Here is a 12401-nt window from a genome sequence, read left to right as displayed (position 1 = left end):
TGCACCCATGGGTTGGACTGATGGTGCTTTTAGCCCTGTCATCTCTCTCTGACTTGCACAGGAGTTAATCTGAATTTCCAGAGTTCAAGTTTGGCATCTCCAGCAGCAACTTATTTTTCATCAGGTCACATGTCAGGATATGAATTACAAAACTTAATTACAAGTTGTACTCTGCTGTCCTTTCTACCAGTTTTAAGGCAAGTGAAACATCTCAAAAACACAGCTGTAGAACTCTAGATTTCCAACCAGGTGTCTGTAGCTGTGGTTTTGAGTCGACTTGATTATCTTTATTTCTCATTCAGCTTTCTGTTTCCACCTTTTTTAAAACATCCATTTACAAAGGAGCTTTAAAAAACATGACTGTTGGAAACAATGTCCTGGTTTTGTCACAGCAGGAGTTCAGTCACTTCTCTGGAAAAAATACTTGAGGTCCTGCCTCAGCTTTTTCATTAAAAATCTCAACTGCTGTATCATACACCAGTGTTCTGCTGCTGGTATTGGTGAGATCCAGTACAGCACTGCCTGAGAAAGGCTTAATTTTTAAGACATGAGCTTAAAGATGCAGGACAGTGACACGACCATCTGCCCCTTCATGAGTGGAATAAATATATTTTCTACTCAAATTCAAAAACCCTATTAAAAGGACAGAAAACAAGCATTGTTGGATGAGATTTTTCTACTGCAAATATTTAAATTCAGGAAGTAGTGGGACTTTTAAAGTTTATGTTGAATAACTGATACTAAATATTTGAACCCAGTAGCAGAGTGTTTTTTTAAGAGGTTCTTCATGTTTAAGATTTATCCTCTATAAATAGATCATCTTAAGTCATCATTAAATTATCTTAAATTGGTATGAGTAGAACTGCCAAGGCATATTACTGTTTAGAAGAGGAGTAAATATTACAAGTGTGAATTAATACACAAGGTGCCTCATCATAAAAATGCTAAACACAAACTGCAGTTTAAACACTTTAAATAACTTGTCAGAGGGAACTTAAGGAGGAAAGTTTGTAGTTTTTTGGGACGGCAAAGAGATAAGAAAACTGGAATTTGAGTACCAAAGAGACCAAAAATAAATCAACATTTTTTTCAGCCAGTAATATGCAAAGTTACTGCACATGTAGAACATGTTCCCTGGAACGTGGTGCATGTCTGGGCTTTTTTCTTCCCTGAGGATGAGAAAGGAGCTAACAGCTGCAGACAATGCCTGTTCTAAGTAACCACTTTGATCCTTCTTTATTCCAGTTTCTCTGGAGTTTCAATATATCAAAGGTGTTTCAAGAAATCTTATGTTGCTTTTTCTTTCTGGCTTGGCAGTATCAGATACAGGGATGGTTTTGTTTTCACTCCACGCCGGAAATAAGGCAAAATGGGGGATAACTGAGGAAGGGCTGTTCCTGGCCTGAGGCTGCCAGGTCTCTCTGAAGTGGCAGTTTTTACTACAGGGCTGATCTGTGCTCTTTCCTCTCTCTGTTTCATGAGACAAAGTGTAGGAAGTTTTCAATTTCACATAATGGAGCAAATCATCAGAAAACAACAGGAGAAGGTTGAGGTAAAGAGAGAACAGCCAGGGAAGAAGCACTGGGGGGGAAAAGCATCAAAAAAGGACTGAGCTGTAAGACAAGCTGCACTCTGGGGTCTGATCACTGTGACCTGAGCAAAACAAACACTCTGAGCTGCATCTCAGTAAAAATTCCCCCACTAGTGGGTGCAGTCTCTGCCCTGGATTTGTGATAAATGAAACTATTCAGTTCTGTGGAGGCTCCAGACAGGCCAAACATCAGATTGTACCCAAAAATAGAGAGACGTAATTGAGCCTTCCACTTTTACACCTTCCCCTCGGCTCCCTCCACCCCAAACAGATACAGTAAAACAACATGCACAGATCAGTCCAGCCATGAGAAAGGGCTCTTGAAACTCAGACTGGCAGGGAGGGGCTTGAGACATGATTGAAGGCACTGCCTTTTGCTGAGCGATGGTTTTGTTCAGAGGAACAGAACTTTTACATCTTCTCCTTTATTCACAACAAACCACAGCCAACCAACAAAACTCTCCAAACAACAGCAAGGGCTTGTTTCATAGAATTGTCACCCCAGGACCTACTTGTATAACCAGCTTGTATAACCAGCAAGACCTCGTTCTGTTCCCTGGTTGTTCCTTTCCCACCTGTGACTGGGAATGGCCCAAGGTGACAGATTTGGTCTGGCTGAGGTCTGGGTACTGAACTATTGCCTTTGCATTAACCAAAGGATGGAATATGGAGTTTGAACTGGCTTTGTGCTGACACTTTGTGCTTGTTATTGGGATATGGACAATATCTGATCAGTTATCCCATATTTGGCTTTTGTTAGAGTTGTGATGTTAAAATCCACCAAACCTGAAGGCAGAAAAGGTCCCCACAACTGTCAGTGTTGAACACAATGTCTGTGCAGCCCACCAGGTGCTCAGTACCTTGGTGAGGGTTCGGGTCCTTGTGCAGGCCTGAGGTGTTCTCTCAAGCTCTGTGACTCCCTTACCTATTTACTCCCAGTCCATCCTAACAGGCTCATGTATTTTCTCTAATTTCAGACCTTCTTTTTCCTGTTTCCACCCTGCAAATGCTGTACCCTTTTTGCTTTAAAAACCTATTTCTCCCTCTCATCAGAAAACATGTTGCCTCATTTCTGATGTCCTGTTACACAGGGACATGATACATTATCCAAAGAATCCATCTCCGTTAAAATCATGGATCTGCTGTGCTCTGCAGAATTACAGTAGGGGACTCATAAAATATGGGTGCAATTCCTTGCCCTGTGCAGGTATTGTTTATCCCACATTCCTTCCTTGATGATTAATAATAAGACAAAGATTTTAGTGGAGTGTGACCAGACCAGGAAGGAGCTGGGGGAAGGTTTTGTGGCAGGTGGCAGCAAGTCACCACCACAGGGGCACAAAGGCACTGCCAGCGGGGTTGGAACCGCAGTGGGGCTGGCACAGGGCCGAGCACCGGGGATTGTCCAAGGAGGCATCTGTGAAAGGCTCAGGATCCCGAATCCTGGCTGTCATGGGGCTCTGAACTTGGTGGCAGCTGGGAGCCTCTGCCTTGGGCAGGGCCTCAGGGATGTCACAGGGTGATTGGCAGTGTCTCTCCTGGTTTGGGCTCAGCAGCCTCCAGTTCCTGCTGAGTTCGTAGCAGCACGTCCAGTATCTCATCCCAGACATAAAGGTACAATCTGCTGTGCCATTCCTAAAAGGGACCTGACCCTTTGCAGTGCTGAAAACAACGAGATCCCTTAAATGAATCCCTTTTTCAGTAACCATGCATGACTAAAAATTAGTTATCTCTTCTGTACATCACTTCATCAACTCGTACTATGTCCACTATCTCAAACAGCTATTGGAATTTTAATTGCTATGTCTGAAGCAGCTGGTTATCTCAGGAGGCATTGTGGACAGGTATTGCTCATCTGAATAGAACTAGTTCTCCTTTGCAGAAGTGTTGTTTCAAAAAAGGACATTCAGAAATAAGTAGTTACATCCCACTTGGGACCATCAGATCTGTGCTTATGTAAAGCAAGCAAGCAGAATTTGCATGATAGTTCTTGATTGCTCTTCAGAAATCTGTATATTTGTTTAATTTCAAGCACGCTATTCTCATTTCTTAAACATTATTTCTATGAACAATGAGTGATCAGTAAATACATCATAGCTTTACTGGGATACAGAGATGTAATGTAAGAGTGGAGAATAAAATAATGCTCCTACCATGATGTCAACTAATACAGCAAGAAAGAGATTTGCAAGGACTCCTCTTACTGGTAGAAATTTCACCTCCATTTAGAGAATTTGCATATTGCCACGCTAGCTAGACCAGCAAAATCACTTAGTGTGAAAGCCACTTCTGAAATGGCAAATTAAAATAGCTCATTTTGATTGGTTTGTTATCCCAAGTACAACGGGGATCCCAAAGGGTCCTGGAGCATATTATACAAACACACAGAGCTAACTTCACAAAATTATGCATTGCAGGAAGATTATCACCTTCTCAAAAGCACATGGAAGATGAAGAGAAGCAGAATATCTTGTACAGACAAATTGGATGTGTCAGTGTGAGTGTTTCAACTGCTGCAGAAAATGCCAAGTGATTTGTAAGGATCACTTTCCTTTTATCGCCTCCCTTTATCTTGTAGCAGTGACAGGCTGGGACTCAGAAATCACAGAAGGAACCACCAATGCAGCCCGTTTCTGTAACTTTTTTATTCACTATATATGTGTTCCTAACACAAAAACTGATCTCAGTCCCACTTAAAAAAAAAAAAGAGTGAAAACATGACAAAACAGGGCTTAAGCTGCATGACTGTGGCTCTCTGTGGAGGAGTGTAAAAGACAATTGCCCCAGTTACATGCTGGTTTTGGAACTCCATGAAGCCTAAGCCTATTGAAATATATATTTGGGAGTGGAGGGGAGGGAGGATGCTCTGGAATGAGGCCTGGAGCTGGAATGCTGTCGTAAAGACAGCAGGAGGAGGGAGAGCCATAAACTGGCTGCGATCCCCAAATTTAAAAAAAGGTCCGGAAACATTTTAATGCCAGATTATGTGACACCTTTCAGTCCTGGTTTTTATTTTTTTTCTTTTGTCCTTAGTTCTCCATCTAGTTGACTGAAACTTTTCCTATTTATGCCCCCAACTGTGCAAGCTGGGTTGACTAAAGCATTTTTATTTTTCTCTACTCCAGCCTGACAAAGTCCTGCTTATGCAACAGCTTATACCTTTAATAACAGCGATATAACTGCATCAGAACTAAAAAAAAATCACCCAGATTTCTTAGCACCAAGGCCTGAGAGAACTTGCTGCTGTGCTGGGATGTGACAGGAGGCAATTTATAAGGAATTAACTCTGACAGTCACTTTATACAGCTGATTTTCAAAGATCTAGGCACTAAAGATGTGTTAATGAGGGTACCGAGGCTTCATAATTAATTATATTAGCATCTCTTTGTTACTCCCTACAACAGGAGTGCCTAGTTGACATTTCAATGGGAGGCTGGTGGTGTTCTTTGGGATTATTATCCAGGAGTGCAGTTATACCTTAGCTCCCAGAGGGGAACTTGCATGGAAATGCCGCTGTGAATTGGAAGGGCCTTTGGATCTCAGGAAAAGCCCTTGAAGGAGACTCTGCTGGAAACTGAATGGATGTCAGGAAAATTTCTCTAGCCTGGAATCTCTCTTCAGATATGGACTCTCCTCCCCCTTCATTTCTGCTTTCCCTTCCTTCCCTCCCCCCTTCCTTCCCAACCCACAAGGCTTAAGAGCCACAACATCCAGCTCTTACTGAATGTTTAGTTCCAAACCCCTAAAGGAAGGAATACTGACCTGAACGAAACAGAGAACAAAGTAACCTGAAAACAGGGAATATTTTCACAGGCTTGAGTTTTCAGTGCAATAAAGCCAGAGCTGCCAGAAGGAGTCCCAGAAGTGGTGAGTCAGATAATAAATGTACGGCTGTGGTGGGAGGGAAATGGTCTCGACTTTGTTTAATCCCACCCCACCCCCCCTTAGAAAGGCAGATGAAATTATTTTCCAGTCATAACCCTGTGAAAACAAACATGGAGTTTAAAGGTTATTTCCTTTGTTTTGACTCTGAAAAGGGAAGGATGATGATTTGTCAATGATCTCAAATTCTGCTCTAAAAGTTTTTCCAGGATCACCTGAGGTGGCAGAGCTGCTGTTTTGTTTATTGATATATTCCACTTGCTTGTGTTAATTTAAACAAAACTTACCAAAAAAAAAAGCTGTTTTTTCACACCAGTTGCAATTAGAACCTTGTCATGGTTGGGCTCAGTTAAGGGCAGTTGGACAAACACCTCTAAGTGAGACCTGTGCAACATGTTCCTCACTCCTTCATTACTCCCTTCAAGGGACTCTCTTTCTTGTGACATTGTTCATGCATCTGCACCAGGGAACCAGCTCAGAGTACTAGTCTAAGTTAAAAATAAATGGAGTTTATGGGGACTATTTCTAATTGAAATCAGTTCCCTGATTCAATTTAACATAGGGCTGCACCAGGAAAAAAAAAGCACTGGCACAATGCAGGGACAGTGTGAAGGGGAAGAGGGCAGGAGTGTGTGGTGGGGAATGCATAAGTAGGAATTTCTACCAAAAAATAGGTTGTCAAACTATGTCCTGAAAGACTTTACATTCCTCCATGCCAGAGCCACCTCTTTGCTTTGTGAGCAGGTAACACCTTGCAGGACTCTCAGGACTCCCGGAGCTATATAATGCCAAAAAATAGTAACTGTTCCTACAGACTGACACAATTAACCAAATTCCACTCCCAGATCTTCACTGTCAGCAACTCGTGCAGCACTTTCTGCAGCCCAAGTTGGAGCCCTGTCCTGTTCCTGAGTTCTGTCTCCAGCTCTAATGAGCAATAACTGAATAACTCTGGCATTCTGTTCACCTACCAGGAAAAGAATTACTTTCCTCACAGAGCTTCTTATATTTAACTAGATTTTTTTAATGAGCTTTGACATTCTCAGATGAAAAGAACAATGTGTACAATGTCTATTACAGCAAAACCTGTATATGACAGATTCCTACATGTTTGCCTGTCTTTTGCCTCACCTTTCCTGTCACCACACTCCTACACAGGCCTCAAGACACGCTGCAAATGTTTGAGTAATGCCAACTTCAAACCCCAGAATTGTCATTAACATCCTCACTCTTCACTGAGCAATGTTATGTTTATTTTAATCTGATGCTTTTTGGATAGAGACAGAGGTTACTCCCCCTGAGAGTTCAAATATCAATAGTGGGAATCACAAGGGAAGTTTTTAATGATTCCCACAAAACCCGCTGCCACTTGGTAAGGAGACAATGGATGAAATACAGAGTGTAAAATCTGTCTCTACTGCTATTCCTGAGGGACCAAATCTAGAAGTGTTACTCAACTTTGCTTAGGATTCAGCAAGAGTTTTCCTGCTGCAGGACTGAGGAGATGATAAATAAGAGTTTGGAGAATTGGCCAGAGTTAAAATCCTGGAAAGCAAACATTTATAAATTGTGTCTGTAGAAATGTTGGCTCCCTTTTAATTTCCCTGTGAGTGGAGAAGAGGGAGGGGATCTTCTGTACATCTCCTTGCAGGAGAACCCACAGAAGCACAAAGTATAGTTTTTCCTTAGTTATCCTAAAGCTTCAATTCAGCATTCATTTCATTTTTTACTACTGTCACTTCCATGCTTTTTTATCTATATTTATTGTGTTTCCTTAGAAATCCTCTCTAGCACAAGAGCTTCTGAGAGGAAATTCAGCCTTGCTTCAGATAGAGCATCACTGAAGGCAACTGAGGAGCTACTTCCCCTGGGAATTATTTCAGGGCCTTCTACATAAAAATTTGGTTGGCACAAGTATTCCAGAACAACTCCCAGTATAAATCCTCCTGTATTCCAGTTTGAAAGTGTATTTATTTGTGATTGATCATTTTACCTAGGAATACTTCTTGTCAGTGCTCAGTTTTTCTCATGAGAGCTTTCATTACACAGATCATCTGTAGCAAAATAAAGCCTCAGATGGAGACACAAACCCAACCACAACATATACCATTTAATCACCAGCTGATTTCAAATAAACATCTGGTTTTTCAAACATTTTTGTGAAATTGTAGCTGTATTGAGCTTGGTTGAAGTCTACTATTGCCTCACTGCAGGATGGACTGGCTCTAATAACAAAATTCACAACTGTACACCTTATCTGCAAAATATGAACAAAACATTCTTAAGCACCCACAAAGCTTATGTCTCATGTACAGAAGTGGCTCAGGTTTCATGGCCTTTCAATGTCATTTAAGGTTTTTCAGAATATTTTGCCTGCCTCTTTGCCTCTGATACCTGGGAGTGAGCACCTGACCATCCATCTCTTCAGGGATTCCAAGCAGATACTCTGGTAAGTTAAAAATGTTGCTATAGGAAAAAGTAAAAATCAGGTTTAGCAACTATGTCTAATGGGAATTTCAGCAAAAATAAAAATAAACCCCAATGTAAATAGGATCACTGGATTTATTCAGCTACACACTGTTAGTCACTGCCTGCTGTCAGTGTCACTGACCTACTGTCCTGCTTCAAGCCACTTATCAGCCCCGAAATATTTTCATCCCAAGGTTTAAACTGCAACAACTGCAGGGACACGTGGAAGATTCTTCTGTCATTATCTCACCATTCAGTTCTAACAGGACGTACTTGCCTGGGTAATGGCTGTGCCAGACTGTTTGTAGGGCCGGGGAGGCTCAGCGGTTCCTGAGGGCTGTCACACTGATCACACACAGCAAACCAGCCCCTGCTGCTCCCAGCCAGCCCTGATATGCCAGTCAGGCTTTGCTATCAAGTCCAAGCTTATGTGTGCTCCACATGTGCCTTCAACTCACTTGTGTGCCCAGTCATTTAAAAATGTTCGTAGACTCTACAAAATTAATATCCATACTCATAAATTTCATAGAGTCTAAAAAATTCCAAGGGGGAACCTTTGTTCCTAATCCAGAGCAAGTTTCCTGTGGCAGACCAGGCTCCCAGCATAGATGTACAATTGTTAAGCAGTTGGTTGCATTTCAGGGGTGGTAAAATGATCCTTGGTTTGTATTTCTCTACTACAATCTCCATAAAGGCTGTGAGATTCTTTGGGATGGAAGGAGGTAAAACTGTGAGTTGCTACTAATTATATTGACTTGCATGATTTTCTATATGCCCATTTTGCACTGCAGAAATACTTAGGAGGAAATGTGCTCTTTCTTCCACACATTACTGTGTTGGATTTGAGAGGATTTAGCACATTTTCTAATTTCATTTGCCAAACTAGGGGTTTGTGTTTAAAATTTACAGCTGACTTCGAATTCCAGGAATTAATCATGATTACCAATCATGTCTCTGTCTTGTAGTAACACACCTAGCCAAGGATAGATATACTGGGAGATCTGAACTTTCACCTCAAGGAGCAAATATAAGATTTCCTTTACAAAGAAGCTCTGTTTAGTCAATTCTTGAGGAAAACATGCAGTTGCTTCTACACTCTCTAAATTGTAAGGCCATTAATCATTATCAGCTGCTGCCAAATCCCCCCCAATTTTATTAATTAGCCTGACAAAGTCATTACCATGGGAAGGCTGCAAAGATGTAACTCCCTGATTTGTGAGCACTCAGTACTCAGGCACTGCATGTGGAAGATGCCACAGTTTTGCAGCTTGAACTGTGCAACCTGAAATTCAAACACAAGCCAGAATCCTGACTCTGTAGTATGTAATATGTAATGTAATATGAGGAATGAGCTGTTTGTGATATAGGCAGCACAGCTACTTGGACAGTGCAGTTCAGGGGAAAATGCTACTGTTCTGTTTGATGTAATCAGAGTAGTTGATAAAGGTCTTACAAGAAGATGAGAGAAGAAGGATGTAAATCTTCTCTGAATACATTCACACCCCTCCCCGTATCTCAGGATTATAACTGTACATTTATCCCCTTAACAGTTATTCAAGGACTAAAACTGCCTTAGAGGTTTAGAAAATGAAAAACATTAGAAAGAAGTGAAAGGAGGTAACTGAATATTTAGCAATTAAACTTTCAAATTTTTTGTTGTGTGTTTGGGGTTATTTTTGTTGTTATTGTATCAGGGATATTAAACCCAGTTATGTATTAGGTCTGAGCATCACCTGTCATTTCTGAAAGTCTTGTGTAACAGCAGGTAACTCATGTAACAACGAGGGTTTGTGTCACACAGATACCACTCTTCTTCCTTTGTAATGAAACTCCGTGGGGTTTGTGTACATACACAGAGGAGCAGTTTCAGGCTGAGTTGAGAGCTGTGTTGCCATTTGCTCTTTCACAATATTTGAGTCATGTTCCTCCTGAGTGAGCAGCAAGAACAAACACTAAATGAAATCAGCTGCAGAAGCCACTGGGTGCTCTCCTCTCATCCTTCCCAGGGCTTAACAACGACTCTAACTCAGAGGCTTAGTTTTACTTCTTCATTTTTCCATAGAGCAAAGAGGAGAGTGCAGAGAGGGCATCACTCTGGGAATTGTCAAATTCTTTGAGCCAAGCCCCAGCAGCAAGTGAACATCTGTTGTTTTGAGACCTTTTATGAAATGTCCCCAGAAGTTAGACCGTGGTTGGGCTGTACAAGGAAGGCTCTGTTTGGAAAAGGAGAAAATCCAAGCTGTTAAAGCAACAGTACCTGGTCAGTGGGAGGAAAGGGATGTAGAACTGGAGAAAATGTACTGATGTTCACATAACTTTTGTAACAGGAAGAGAACTGAGGAAGAGTTAGGACAAAAGGTGTTTTAGGAAGCTGGGAACAGCACATCACCAGCACTAAACTGAAGCAAGCAAGCAAAAAAAAAAAGAAACTATGTGAAAGAACACCTCTTCCTTCCCCCAAAACTGAACTCTCTGCTTTCTTTTTTCATATGAAAACACAGGTTTGTATTTTGTGTCTAAAATGATATATGTTTATTTTAATATTTTATATATATTATTATATATGTTATTTTTTAATATTTGGATATATTTACATTCTTTTAAATATATATAATTAATGTGCACTTTTTTCTTTTATAATAGCTAGTTTTAGGGCAGTATAAACAGATAGTGGAAATGTGTTTTTAACAGTATAGCAGTTAAAATGAATGATTACTTGACTTTGGATACATCAGTGGATCACCTTGATCATGTACTTCAGGAATACCAGGTAATTTATAGACTAAACAAGGGATTTTAGTAGGGAGCTGGCAGATACTGCTTGGATCGTTATGTTCCTGCTTGGAATTAGCCTTCAAACTTTGCACTGCTATTTCAAATTACAGACCTTCAAAGGCTAATCTAGAGAAAGACAAAATAACAGTAAATTACAGGTGAGAAATGAGGAAAAAGAAACCCCAAGGAAATACACCTGCATAGTCAAGAGACCCAAAGGAAACAGGAGGAAGAAAACCAAGCCCTACACACGAGCTTACCTTTTCTGAATGGGAAGATATCCATTTTAATTGATGTTGGGAGGTGCAGGCAGAGTATGGAAGGAGTTACCTTGCTGTGAAGGGCTTCAGAAAGGCCTTGGGACACCCCTCTTGGGAAGGATATGATAATCTTGCATTTATAAAGCTGTGATGCTTTGCTTCCCTTTTGTGACCAGTGGTGGTCATTGCTGTGTGTGAAACCAGAGAACGAAGGGATGGCAGCTCCTCTCTGCTGGTCTTTGCCCAGGGAAGCACAACCCAAATCCTGGACATGTGGCAGCTGTTGTGGGTGGCAGTGGAAGCAAAGACAGAGCTGGTGGGAAGTGACAGCTGGGAATACAAAAGGAAAAAAACAATTGGGATTTGGAAGCAACAGGTGGGAGTAGGAACCAAAAAACGAAAGTCAAGACCCCTGAGGAGGCAGGAACTAATCCAGGCCTTGTAAGGGCAATTTGATGAGGCAAAAGAGGAAACAAGCAGGGAGAATGGGCTAATGTGTGACTGAGAAGCAAATACAAATGGGTAACTCCTATTTCCTCGAAGCTGTACTTGTTTCTCAGCCCGATCTGTGTCATAACACTCGTCTATGACTGATGTGGTGCTGATTTCAATAGAAAAGAGTGACTTGGCTGTTCCTTTAAGAGCAAACCCGGGTAAGCTGTAGCTGTGAAGCTGCACTGAGCTCTTCCATGACAGGTGGACAGGAAAGGGACAAAATGGGTTATTTAAAGTCCTGCTGCTCTGGGTGCAGTGGCAGGTGCTGGCAGGCGGCTCCGTGACCTTCTGGAGCTGTGCTCCCACAGTGACGGGCTGGGTGTGACTGACAGGGCTCTGTGCCCTCAAACAAGTTATTTATATGGGCTTGTGTAGTCTTGAGGAGGCTCAGGGGGGACCTCATCACTCTCCACAACTACCTGAGAGGAGGTTGTAGTGTGGTGGGGGCCAGTTTCTTCCTCTGTATCTTCAGTGAGAGGAGCAGAAGAAATGGCCTTAAGCTGATATGGGCAATTCAAATCAGATATCAGAACAATATTTTCACTGTTCAGGTGTCAGGCATTGGAATGGGTTGCCCAGGGAGGTGGTGGAGTCACCATGCCTGGAGGTGTTGGATGTGATTTAGGGGTTACAGAGCACTTGGTGCATAGTTGGACTGGATGATCCCAAAGGTCTCTCCCAGCCTTGGTGATTCTGTAAGTGCTTTGGGACACATCCCAGCTAAAGGAGGCAGTGCAGGGAGACAGGGATCACTACATTCCCAGGGGGAAACACGACTTCGCCGGTGGCTCTGAACCCGGTCCCGAGGGGCCGCCTCTGGCGGCGGGACCACGCAGCACTGGAGCTTTTTGGGACCACTTGGGACCATCTGGAGACAGGTGCCCCCGAACACCATTGCTGCCCCTTCTCCTTCCCCGTGCCGTGTGTCG

At 42.2% G+C, this 12401-nt stretch overlaps 1 protein-coding gene across 1 annotated transcript in view; it reads left to right on the top strand.

The window, feature by feature from the left end:
* Window positions 1-11563: 11563 nt before the first annotated feature.
* Window positions 11564-12401, top strand: part of SET (SET nuclear proto-oncogene) — an 8752-nt gene continuing 7914 nt past the window's right edge. The window contains exon 1 of the mRNA XM_008919454.3: window positions 11564-11630. Within this exon, the coding sequence (XP_008917702.1) occupies window positions 11564-11630 (67 nt within the window). The remainder of the gene's footprint in view (window positions 11631-12401) is intronic.

The sequence above is a fragment of the Manacus vitellinus genome, unplaced genomic scaffold, assembly GCF_001715985.3.
Source record: "Manacus vitellinus isolate BGI_N305 unplaced genomic scaffold, ASM171598v3 scaffold_27_pilon, whole genome shotgun sequence".
NCBI classification, from domain to species: domain Eukaryota; kingdom Metazoa; phylum Chordata; class Aves; order Passeriformes; family Pipridae; genus Manacus; species Manacus vitellinus.
Note: the sequence above shows the minus strand (reverse complement) of the source record. Positions and strands in the feature narration are given on the sequence as shown.